This window comes from Sphaeramia orbicularis, chromosome 9, assembly GCF_902148855.1.
Source record: "Sphaeramia orbicularis chromosome 9, fSphaOr1.1, whole genome shotgun sequence".
NCBI classification, from domain to species: domain Eukaryota; kingdom Metazoa; phylum Chordata; class Actinopteri; order Kurtiformes; family Apogonidae; genus Sphaeramia; species Sphaeramia orbicularis.
Window position 1 is genome coordinate 460,619 of NC_043965.1, and position 13,126 is coordinate 473,744.

At 41.6% G+C, this 13,126-nt stretch overlaps 1 protein-coding gene across 1 annotated transcript; it reads right to left on the minus strand.

The window, feature by feature from the left end:
- Positions 1 to 27: 27 nt before the first annotated feature.
- ciz1b (cdkn1a interacting zinc finger protein 1b) lies at positions 28 to 12,485 on the minus strand. The gene is made up of 14 exons (XM_030143159.1): positions 12,393 to 12,485; positions 8,117 to 8,240; positions 5,660 to 5,686; positions 5,512 to 5,600; positions 5,252 to 5,427; positions 5,013 to 5,163; positions 4,615 to 4,743; positions 4,436 to 4,527; positions 4,255 to 4,348; positions 4,080 to 4,184; positions 3,848 to 4,000; positions 3,360 to 3,414; positions 1,960 to 2,081; positions 28 to 1,855 (listed from the first exon to the last, which is right to left on the minus strand). Exons 1-14 carry the CDS (start codon positions 12,483 to 12,485, stop codon positions 1,754 to 1,756), a joined length of 1,512 nt encoding a protein of 503 aa, XP_029999019.1. The 3' UTR covers positions 28 to 1,753.
- Positions 12,486 to 13,126: the final 641 nt, after the last annotated feature.

The following is a 13,126-nucleotide window of genomic DNA, read 5'->3' on the forward strand; positions in this document are numbered from 1 at the left end:
AAGCAAAACAGTCAAGAACAAATCAAAGCCAAAGAGAAGGAACAGGTTTTAATAGAGGATTTAAAAACAGGATTACAATACAGTATTAGCCCACACAGCTAAGCTAATACTGTATTAGCTTAGCTCCAACAGCAGATCTTCAGACAGGTTTGGACAAATGTTGGTGGTAAGCCTTCATCTGGTTCAAGATCAACCATCAGATGTTTGTTTGACCTCTGACCTCCACCCTGAACCTGTAGACCACATGACCTCTGACCTCCACCCTGAACCAGTAGACCACATGACCTCTGACCTCCACCCTGAACCTGTAGACCACATGACCTCTGACCTCCACCCTGAACCTGTAGACCACATGACCTCTGACCTCCACCCTGAACCTGTAAATCAGAGTTGTGACACTTCCACAGACTCCTGTTGTCAGTGAAATATGTACCTCCTTCCTGGTTTTGGAGGCGGGGCCAATAGTTCCTCCATTCAGTGTTCCACCGTCTGAACACATTCATTTGTATTTGTGCTGATCTACCAACTCCAGCTCTAAGGTGATCAGGTACGGTCATCTTTCCACTGGTCCAGTCTATTTCCTGTATTAGTGACCTTTCTGATGTAAATTCTGTTTTCTTTGGTCTGTGTTGGTGTTTGGATCCAGTTCTATCTGATCCAACTGTTCTGTTGGGTTTTCAGCTGGAGTCCATATGGAACCACTAGAACTACAATGATGGAGGTTCACATGGAACTACTAGAACTACAATGATGGAGGTTCACATGGAACCACTACAACTACAATGATGGAGGTTCGAAGGGAAGGGACCGTTCGTCCAAATGTGGTTCTGTGGGTTGGATTGGAGTTGTTCTGTTGAACCTGCTGGTGTTGGTTCAGTTTGTCAGCTGAGGTCATGTGACCATCAGGAGGACAGTTACTGTCGATCTGAGCTCTGAGCAGTAAAAGTTCATTCCAGTTCTAATTCATGAGATAAAGGAGGACAAACTTCTGTCACTGCGTTTGGAAGATCCGACTCACTGAGTTTATGAGCCGTGCTAACGCTAACATGCTAAGTTAGCCTGTATGCTATCGTGTGGTTAATGCCTTATTGTGTGTGTTCTCAGAGCAGAGCTTGGCAGACACACAGTGTTCACAGGTAAATACTGTTTTCTGATTGAACCACAGTCGTCCAATAGGAGAACTCAAATGGTCCATTGTTTATCTCCGTACCAGTCCAGTCCAATGACAGAATGAATGAACTGGTAAAGTTAGCACCACTAAAGGAAGTAGCCTATCCAAGCTAACACCAACCTTTAGCCCTAAATGTGCATTTTCACAGTAATAAAGTCAGTCCTTTCAGTGGCCACGCCTACTACTCAAATGTAGAACACACACAACAGTACACACAGTAGAACACACACAACAGTACACACAGTAGAACACACACAACAGTACACACAGTAGGGACACAACAGGTGGGTGGGGCTTATGTTAGATTTAGCGTCAATAACACACTCACTGCTGTTTGGAGCACTTAGTTCATTAGGATCTATTCAGGCTGACATGAACCATGTGACCACCGGAGCAGACACATCACAGTGTGTCATAACTCTGGTTCCATGGCTCTGGTGTGGACCACAGCAGCTGCAGTTCATCCAACAGACACCAGAGGTCAGAGCAAAGGCACGGTTCTGCATCTGCAGGTTTAAAGGGTGGAAACAGGAGGACGGTCCTGGACCTGGTTCTGGGTTTATTTCAGTCTGTTCTACAGTGTCAGCTCAGAGCAGGTGTGTTCTGATCCGCTCCTCCTCCTCCTCCTCCTCCTCCTCCTCCTGCTCCTCCTCCTCCACAGTGTTTCCTCCTCAGTCTGTGAATCTGAAAAAGACAAACAGAAAAAATAGACTTTAACTGAGAATGAGTTCATACCTGTGTGTGTGTGTGTGTGTGTACCTGTAGGTTAGTGTAATGTGTGTTTATACCTGTAGGTTGGTGTAGTGTGTGTGTGTCCTACAGTGTGTGTGTCGGGCCGTTGTTTCTCGGTGGTAGAACTTGTTGCACAGTCGACACATGAACCCAGACACTGGAACCACAAACCCAGCTCCTGCTCAAACAAACACAGACATTAAATGAACCTGAAGGAACCATTCAAACATGTTCATGTTCTGTGGACAAAGGCTTTGAAGACACTTTACTGTTTTTAAAACACACCAGTTTTCCTTTGTCTAACTGGAAGTGAACGCATCGTCAGCTCTATCAAATATTTAAATACAGTTGAATTCAACTCATTAATCGTCTGTTCACAGCAGTTTGACGTCGTACGCTTCGTTTCTTTGACTTGGTCTGATCTGGTTTCATCTTGTGTCTCGTTCACGTCCTTTTACATCGTTATCATTGTGTTTTGTCGTTCGTTTGAGTCAAGGTTCTAATAGTTTTGGATTTTTTATTACAGTTTAGTTTTAGTTAGTTTTGACTTTTTTTTCTCATTCAGTTCATTTTAATTAGTTTTTAGAGCAGGTTTGATAGTTTTTATTAGTTTTCATTTTTTTCTAAATGCTTAGTTGTAGTTCAGTTGTAGTTCAGTTGTAGTTCAGTTGTAGTTCAGTGGTCTCTTTTCTCTTCTTCTCTGTGCTCCTATTCAAATCAATCCCAGACAGGACTCTGCTGCTTTCGTCTCCATGTTTCCAGGTAGAGTGGGGACCAGAAGACGACTGGAAACCACAAGTGAACACAAGTGACGGAGCAAAAAGTGTCGTATGGTGCCGCTAGCTAAAATTGCTAGAGCAAAATAAATTGCTTTCTTATCAATCCGACATTGACAAAGACTATAACTAAGGGAATTTTATCCATAATTTTCATCCATTTTAGTTAGTTTTATAAACACACAATACAGTTTCAGTTAGTTATCGTTTTTTCTTTTAATTATAGTTTTTATTTATTTCAGTTAATGGAAATGCGTTTTCAATTCTAGTTTTCATCATTTCATTAGTTTTCGTTAATGATAATAACCTTGGTTTGAGTTTAATATTAACGAACATTAAGTCATGTCTTTGATTAATGGGTATTTAATTCAAATATTTATGAAACTGATTCACTGAAGGCTGTTGTATTCATGTTCGATTTGGAAAATCTGTTTTAGATTTGAGACGAACAAAGGATCTGACAGGTGATGGACATGATGGTATCCATGGATCCAACAGGAAAGGGGCATGGCCAGCAGCTGCTCGTTTGTATTAAAGTGACAGACACTGAATCATCCAGTTCATCTCTTTAACCCTGGTTCCACTCTGACATTCTTCTATTAGTCCTCATGATGTGGGCGTGGTTGACCAACAGCAGAACGTTGTCAGTGCTGTTGCCATGGTAACTACGTTCTACGTACCATATGTGGTGTTGGGGTCATAGTCCTCTGTCTGCGTTTCTTCAGCATCAGCGATCTGAAACACAAACGCAGTTTCAACACCGACATGATGGTCCACAGAACCAGCGCCGTCCAGTTCCATGTCCCGTCTGTGTGTTTAGACGGTACTTTTATCTTTGTATTTTCAGTCAAATCAGCTGATGTTAGTTTTCTACTGAAGTTTCACACAGTCCTAAACTCAGACTAATTAAACTGAGTCTGTTCAACGTCTGATGAATAATAATAAAAAAAATAAAAAAAAACACCAATGAAGCCAAAGGATTTACAGAACTGAACCTGACAGGAAGTCAAAGGTCAAAGATGAAGATGTCATCGTAGTAAAACTGAGCATAAATTCAACCCTCGTCCTTTTTCCTTAAATGTTAACGTCCACTTATTTGCACACACTCCATTCATTCTATTTTCTTCACGCATGAGCGTCTTCAGCGTTGATGATGTCACAGTTTTACCTTTGACCTTTCCGGTTCGGCTGCTTCTTCATCTTCTCCATTCTCTTCATCTTCGTCGACCTCCACCTCCTCCACTTTGTCCTCTTCGCCCTCGAAGCAGCCAACAGCGTCCACGGTGATAAGCTCCTCCTCCTGCGCCTCCTCCAGCAGCACCTGACCGGATGACACACAAACTCAGCATCCCATAATCCCCTTCTGCCTCTTCTTCGGGTGGCGGCGGCGTCGAACCCACCTGCTGCTTGTGTTCAGGTGACTTCATGTGTTCCACAAACTTGCGCGGCGTCCTGAAGTGGCGTTTACAGACGGGACAGAACGGACGGGAAACCTGTTTACACACCTGGAACCACAGAGACCAATCAGGTTTTGGACCGGGGGCGTGTCCCTGAACACGGAGCTCCGCCTCTCACCTTGTGCTGCTTCGTGCGTCGATGCAGGATGACGTCGCCGCTGAAGTGCGTCTGACAGGCGTCACACCAGCGCTGCGGGTCGGGCCGACGCCCCCTGGAGGTCAGAGGAGGAAGAACTAAAACCACTGTGAACTCAAACTAAACCCCGCCCCCTCCCGGTCACGTGACCCGTGAGTCATACCTGTCCTGGGTCTGAGTGTCGAGGCTGACGGACCGTGTGATCTGCTCCAGCCTCCTCAGGTGATCCGCTCCAGACATGTGGTCCCGAAACACCTGCACCAAACACCACCACAGAAACGTCAGCGTCGCATCATCAGAGGAGCCTCGTCTCCATGGTAACAGCAGGTAAACAGGCATCACCTGCAGGGAGCGACAGGTGATCCGACAGACGTGACAGTGAAGGCCGGCGCTCGGACGCTCCGTCGACCTGAACTCTCTGCTCTCACTGCTTCGCTGGATGGTGACCTTCAGCGACCCCACGGTCTGCAGCTGGAGCAGGGGTCAGAGGTCACAGGGTCAGAGGTCACAGGGTCTGGATTCACAGGGTCAGGGGTCACAGAGTCAGGGTCAGATGTCACAGAGTCAGATGTCACAGGGTCAGATGTCACAGAGTCAGATGTCACAGAGTCAGATGTCACAGGGTCAGGGGTCACAGGGACAGGGTCAGGGTCAGATGTCACAGGGTCAGAGGTCAGGGTCACAGGTCAGAGGTCACCATCGTTACACAGATTCATTCAACAGACTGTGCGTTTCCTCACCTCGGCGGCCCGGCTGTCCTCGCCACCCTCCTCCTCCGCCTCCTGCTGGTCTGAACCGTTGCCATGGCGACCACTCTCAGACTCACCCTCGTCCCCTGACAGACCACATGACCCCGGGACTCTCCGTCTATTAGTCAACGCCTCATCGGTCCTGTCAGAAACAAACCAATGAGCCTTCAATTGAATGCAGATGAGGGGGCGTGTCCTGTCCTGTGGGTGGTGCCATCAGAACCACTGACCCGTCCAGTCTCCGCCTCTTCACCTTCGACCCCTCTGGACCTCTGTCCGAACCCCCCGGCTCCGGACCGCCCTCTGTCCTCTGACGTTCTTCTTCTTCTTCATTGGTGGTGGAGCTGCAGTGTGGCTGACTGTCGACACTTCCTGTCCCTGGCCCCGCCCACTTCCTCCCTGCCACCTGAATAAAACAAACAGAACCGTGAACAGACGACACAGACTAGCGGTGGTGGGATTAAAGCCACGGGGGGGTGGGGGTCGGTACCTGTGGTGTGGGAGGCGTCTTCCTCTGAACGGGGAATCGAACCGCGGTCACGCCAAAAGACCTGCACACGCCACAGTCACGTGACCCGCCTTTAATTTAACCTTATTTATTAAACCTTATTAATTAAACCTTATGGACTGTGTCCTACCTGTCCGTCCTCCGCTGTTTGACCATCCTGGTGGACAAAAGACAAACAGTTAAACATTTTTGAAAAACAGAGAAATGTGACCAAACAGATAAAGATGAGATTAAAAAAAACGGTGAAAATCTAAAAGTCCAACATTAAAAGTCATTTTCTCATTATAAAGCAGTAAAAGTATCTTTCAGATAAATCCCAGTATTTCCACATCAGACAAACTGGTCCAGTGTTTAGAACAGGGTCTGGTCCAGTGGTGACCCGGGTCCATGTGTGGTGTTCAGTGGGTTCTACCTTAGTTCATATAGAACCCATACCAGTGTATGTTCCGTATGTCAGTAGGTGTCCAAGTACTTCAACATAGTAAGGATGACGACCGCATCAAATAAGAGTTTTGACCATAAATATTATAAATGTGCTCAGTGACACGGTTTCATCCAAATGTCACTGATTTGGACCAGGTTTAGGCTAAAGTGCAGAACATGTGAATCCCACAGAACATGCACTTAAACGTTCCTCTGATGAGTTCAATAACATATGAAACTATACGGAGGTCAACGTTTAGGAAAATCTATCGGAAACTTTTGGACGGTTTCGATTCTTCTATTATCCCATAACTGGGTGTTATAAAGATGGACAAGTATGTGTATGTATAGGTGTGTATGGGTATCTATATCTATCGATCGATAGATGTAGGTATATATGTATGTGTGTGTATAGATCTGTGTATTAGGGATGTAACGATATGAAAATTTCATATCACGGTTATTGTGACCAAAATTATCACAGTTTTCATTATTATCGTGGTATTATTGAAATTGTGCTCAAACTGTTCAGAAAGTACTAAAACGTACACTGAAATAATTTAACCAAGTTGTATTTAAAAAAAAAACAAACAAATAAAATAATTGGCACAATGTCCCTTCTGTTGCAGAAACATTCAAATATTAACCCTTAGTGGTCTGAGTCTATTTTGTCTGTTTTTCAGTCCTTGTGATTTTGCCTTTATATACTATATAAACAAATGTTCACTATACCCATGTTTGGGATCTGTTTTTTTTTTTTTTTTTTTCAGCACAACTTCATCTATATCATCTGTCTATTATTTTTTCACTTTAACCTACTATAAAAACATAAAAGGACAAAAACACACACACACACACAAAAAAAATCCAACTTGAAAAATGTATATAATTTATTGCATAAATAACACACAGATGCTTAACGAACCTTTTCAAAGACTTTAAAAGTGAATATTGGTTCCAAATATTAGGTATAGAAAAATTAAAATTGTAATACATTAAAATTATACTCAAATATTTGACATAAAAGCAGATCTGTACATTGGGGTTTTTCCCCTAAAAGTGTGGTAATCAAACATGGTTATCATGAGAATTAGAATTTAAATGGTAATACTAACTGTTGGCAATTTTACCGCCGTTTATCGTTATACCTGTAATCATTATACACCTTGTGTGTATGAATATGTATTTACATATTTGTGTTATTGTATTGTGTTTATGTAAATCATATTATATTTGTTCATCATAATATAAAGCCAGAAACCAAATTATATTTAATAATATGTATCAGTCATATTATAGTATATAGTATAGATCTGCTTAGACTAGGAAGGTAATTATTGTTAATTATATAAGGAGAAGGTGTGGAGTTCATAAGTTGTACTTCTTCTCACTCCTTTTTGAATATGTATTATATGTCTTATGTTTAGGTGTTTTGTTTATTTATTTTTCATAGTTCTGAGATTCATATTTGAAATAAATACATCAATCAGTAATGATTTAATTAAGGACCAATGTGTCTAGAAAAGAAGTCAAATATATTTAATGCAAACATTTATTCTTCATCACAGTAATAAACTAACAGGTGAGTGCAGACAGAACAGGATCAGATGTGTGTCCCCTGGACCTGACCCTTTTAATCTTTCACTTTTCACCGGAGTTCATTAATCAGAATTAAATCATATTTAATGAAATGAGACGAGTACAACGAATGTTAGTTAATCTGTCAACTACGTTTTATCTGCAACGAACTTCGTCAACTTTTCATTAAATTTAATATCTTTCGTCCACTGTCTTTCATAACATGTTCCGAGATTTTTTGACCCCAAAAATCTAAACCAAAACTGCTTAAAACCGCTCTGAGCACGAGACAAATATACCCGAATTCAAAATTAGTTTAAGAAGATTCAAGATCTTTAGTAATTTTATCAGTTTAATTAATGTTATTTAAATTGCGGCTAAATGGACACTAAATGATCATGTTTCTTCAAAGGGTTTGGCGGGTTTCGTAGATCAACAAACATTAGCGGAACTAAGCGCTTTTTCCGAACAAACAGAACCTGGTTTTAGTTCATTCACCGGTGAATCAACATGAAGACACTTTAAAGACAGAAATAAGCACAAATATAGGTGTAATTTGTGGTTAAAATGGATAAAAATCTCTCACCTCGTTTGCTAACGCTAAAAGTCAAAGCTAATCCGGAAGTAAACACACAGCCTGTGGTGTGCGCGCGCGCGCCGCTCCTTCGCCCCCTGGCGGTCAGGAGGAGACACTGCGGCCAGAAGAGGAACTGCAGCGGAAAGAAAGGGATTAAAGAAGTATATACACAAACTGGAGAGAAAACCGGAGGGGAATACACTATAAGAAAAAAAAACGAGAACAGCCCAAAAAATTATCCAGTATAAGAAAAAAAAAAAAAAAAAACGTCATCCACCTTTTCAGTTAAAGGGGCGCTGTTTACCCAAAAGGAGGGCGACGGTGCGGTGCAGTGGATAGCACTGGTGCCTCACAGACAGAAGGTTGTGGGTTCCATTCCAACACCAGTCGACAGGGGGTGGGACCTTTCTGTGTGGAGTTTACATGTTCTCCTCGCCCTGTGTGGGTTCTCTCTGATCCTCTGGCTCCTCCCACCATCCAAACACATGCTCTGATAGGTTAACTGGTTCGTCTAAATCCCCCATAGGTGTGAATGTGACGGTGTGTTTGTCTGTATATGTTCAGTCTGGGATGAACTGGTCACATGTCCAGGGTGAACCTCGCCTTCACCTGTAAGTAGCTGGGATAGGCTCCGCCCCCATGACCCTAGTGAGGATAAAGCAGCTTCAGAAAATGAATGAATGAATGAATGAATGAATGAATGTTTACCCAAATGTCTCTTGCTTTAAAATTAAGGCCACCAGAAAAAATAAAAGCATAGGCTGAAAATTTTTAAGGCCTTCAGCTAATGTGGCTAATGTTAAGGAAGTAACCCACAGGAAGTGGAGGTCGGTGCGCTAAAAAATAACTTATTTTAAAAAAGATATAGTAGATAATTTTAGGGCTGTTCTCTTTTTTTCTTATAGTGGATAAGTTTTTGGGCTGTTCTCTTTTTTTCTTATAGTGGATAAGTTTTTGGGCTGTTCTCTTTTTTCTTATAGTGGATAAGTTTTTGGGCTGTTCTCTTTTTTTCTTATAGTGGATAAGTTTTTGGGCTGTTCTCTTTTTTTCTTATAGTGGATAAGTTTTTGGGCTGTTCTCTTTTTTCTTATAGTGGATACGTTTTTGGGCTGTTCTCTTTTTTTCTTATAGTGGATAAGTTTTTGGGCTGTTCTCTTTTTTCTTATAGTGGATAAGTTTTTGGGCTGTTCTCTTTTTTCTTATAGTGGATACGTTTTTGGGCTGTTCTCTTTTTTTCTTATAGTGGATAAGTTTTTGGGCTGTTCTCTTTTTTCTTATAGTGGATAAGTTTTTGGGCTGTTGCACCTCTGGGCCACTGTAGAAAATAAAGGGTAGAACTGAAGGAAAGTGAACTGATGTAAAGGAAATGAAACATAATGAAAAATAACATTAAAGCACATGATGAGAAACTGTTTTTTGTCTGAGAAAATGGAATAAGAATCAGTTTAATTCAATAAATAAATACACTATTATTTGCTGGTTGTTGTTTCTCTTGTAAGTTATATGTAGAAAATACATTTAAAAAATCTGTAAAAAGTAAAATAAGATTTAAAAAAAAACTATATACATATGAAATCTAAACAAACATAAATGATTAAATCAGTGTATTTTAGCTTAGTTCTATGAGTTGGACTTTGTATAGATGTTATTATTTTGCTTTGATGACATGTTTTTTTTTTTTTTGTTCATTTAATGAATCATTCAAGGCTGTGATCTAAACCATCCCAGCTGGTTGTGCATTTGTTGCAGTTCATTCTCTGTGACGTTTGTCGGTTTAATTATGATAATCTGGGTGTGGAAGCATCCGCATTCGGCTCAGCGTGACCTGCTTAGAGTGGGGGATTCTGGGAGGGGGAGGGGCTTAGGAACACTTCCTTTCCATCAGTGAGACGTAAATAAAACCAGGTTGGAATGAACGGTGTCAGCGTTTTTTCCACTTCCTGTTTTAAAACAGGTTTAATTTCCTCTGACCCATCAGTGGGTTTGTGTTTTGTTTTGTTTTTGGTATTTTACAGGTTTTCATTCCAGAAACATTCGGTCCCACATTAACGCCACAGCACCGTCTCACTTTCGTCTTTTATTAATAACGTCCGCATATATTTTTCATCCCTTTTAAATGTATGAACCCGGTTTGTAAATATTAAAACTCTGCAGTGAAATAACCCGACCACCAGTCATGGACCTGTCGTTAATGTTTGTATTTCAACAAGAAACCAGGACAGAAAAAATCAAACGTCCTCTGCTTTAAGCACAGGTGTCATTTTAGATGAAAAACAGGAAAGTTTCTGCAAGAAATCTGTCAAAATTTTCATGTTAGAGACTCAACTGTGGAGAATCTAGTGTAAGTTTATTTTATAGCTTTCATGAACAATAAGAAAGAATTAGTGACAGAATCGCATGGATAATGATGGAAGATGACAGGTCACATGACGGGTCACATGATAGGTCACATGACAGGTCCGTTCCATCATTAATTGCATTCCTTTTGTTCAGATGAATCCAGTTCAAAAATGACAAACCACAAATATGGGACACAGGTGAAGACGTGGGGACCACTTTCATATGTGGTCCTAAATCTGACCCGGAACACTTTCATATGCGGTCCTAAATCTGACCCGGAACACTTTCATATGTGGTCCTAAATCTGACCCGGAACACTTTCATATGTGGTCCTAAATCTGACCCGGAACACTTTCATATGTGGTCCTAAATCTGACCCGGAACACTTTCATGTGTGGTCCTAAATCTGACCCGGAACACTTTCATATGTGGTCCTAAATCTGACCCGGAACACTTTCATATGTGGTCCTAAATCTGACCCGGAACACTTTCATATGTGGTCCTAAATCTGACCCGGAACACTTTCATATGTGGTCCTAAATCTGACCCGGAACACTTTCATATGCGGTCCTAAATCTGACCCGGAACACTTTCATGTGTGGTCCTAAATCTGACCCGGACCACTTTCATATGCGGTCCTAAATCTGACCCGGACCACTTTCATGTGCGGTCCTAAATCTGACCCGGACCACTTTCATGTGTGGTCCTAAATCTGACCCGGACCACTTTCATATGCGGTCCTAAATCTGACCTGGGACCACTTTCATGTGCGGTCCTAAATCTGACCCGGACCACTTTCATGTGCGGTCCTAAATCTGACCCGGACCACTTTCATATGCGCTCCTAAAACTTACTGGGACCACTTTCATATGTGGTCCTAAATCTGATCCAGATCTGATATTTTAAATGTGACTTCAGTCTGAACGTCCAGGTCGCATTTATCCGACCTTTCCGTCATTGAAATGTGACAAATGTCCCAGTTGTTGGTCGGAGCGGAGGAAAACCAGATTTCCTTCTGTAAACACAGTGTGTGTCTGCGTGGTCTGGTATTCCATCAGGACCTCTTTAGTGCATGTGGGTCACTTCAGGACCTCTTTAGTGCATGTGGGTCACTTCAGGGTCACATTCAGTTCAGACTCAAAACTGATAGAAGTCGCATTTAATGTGGAATATGAACGAGCACACACACAAAAAAAAAAAAACAGATGTGACCTAAAAACCATCCATCCCAGAAGATCATCAAGGCCCCCAAGGAAACCCTGGCTGACCTGGACCTCACAGACCACATAGACCTGATATGAGACCAGACCACATAGACCTGATATGAGACCAGACCACATAGACCTGATGTCAGACCAGAGTTGGAGTCCAGGTGGAATGGTGGAACCAGACCTACAACATCCAGGAGTTTAGACCAGTGAACACTAAAGGGGGTCCAGAGGTGGACTTCAGAGACCTGCACAGACCACGACACAATGGAACTGAATTGAACTGATGTATTCAGTTTAGTTTAATCTGAATTAAACCATAAAAATAAGACGAACATGAGACTGGGCTGGACTCAATCTCAGATTTTTTTTTTTTCTTTTTTTTCCCCCAGTGAATGTCCAGGTCCTTGAACGCCTCATCGTTCAGCTCAGCTCCTGAACTTTAATGAGATCAAGCGATGATGGGACTAAATCAGTCCCTGAACACACCCTGACACGACTCCTCACCCTCTGATTGAGCCATTACCCATGATGCACTTGTGCAGTCAGTTCTAATGTAAGGGTGAATGTGTTGAGATGAGCAGAGATGCATGATGGGACGCCTTTGTAGCCGGTGTCTCCCTGGAGGCGTCGGTGTCACTGGCATTCAGTGTGTGTGTGTGTGTGTGTGTGTGTGTGTGTGTGTGTGTGTGTGTGTGCATCCACTGGCCTGGAAGCTGAATGAAACCCTTGGTCACATGAGACTCTGTCCTACTTCCCGTCCACAGCTGAGACCTGGATGAGACCAGGACCAGGTCCAGTTGAACAGGTGTCAGTGAACGCATTGTCATCACTACCACACCCTGAACAGTGTAAATGTATGAAGAAGTGACCAAAAACACAAATAAACAACACTAAACACACACAGATTTATTAAATAAATGATGGAAATCTGAAAAACGGAGGTGAAAATAGGATTAGGTCGAACGTTGTCTCATTGAGTTAGGTTTTTTTATGGTAATGTTTACTGTCACAGTACTGAGGCGCCAAGTATGGGCGTGTCTGTTGGCTCAGAGCCAATCAAATGTTAGCATTTATCACACATACTGTTACATGAACCATTAACCTCCTGTTAGTGATAGTTTATAGAATAGAATAGGAATTATTGTCATAAATACTCTATATGTTATAATTTGTTATAATATACATTATAATATGTAGGCATATTAATTTAAATTGGTTCATATAAACTCAAAACATATAGTAACTGATACAAATACATTATTACAAATATTAAATAATTTAACTCGTATTGTGGCCTCCTCCGCCGCTACCGCCGCCACAATAGTACCAGTAAATTAGACTACTGGTATTATTATTATCATTATCATTATTATTATTATTATTATTATTATTATTATTATTATTATTATTATTATTATATTTTATTATATTTTTGTATTATTACAACTATTATTATTTTCCCCCTCAC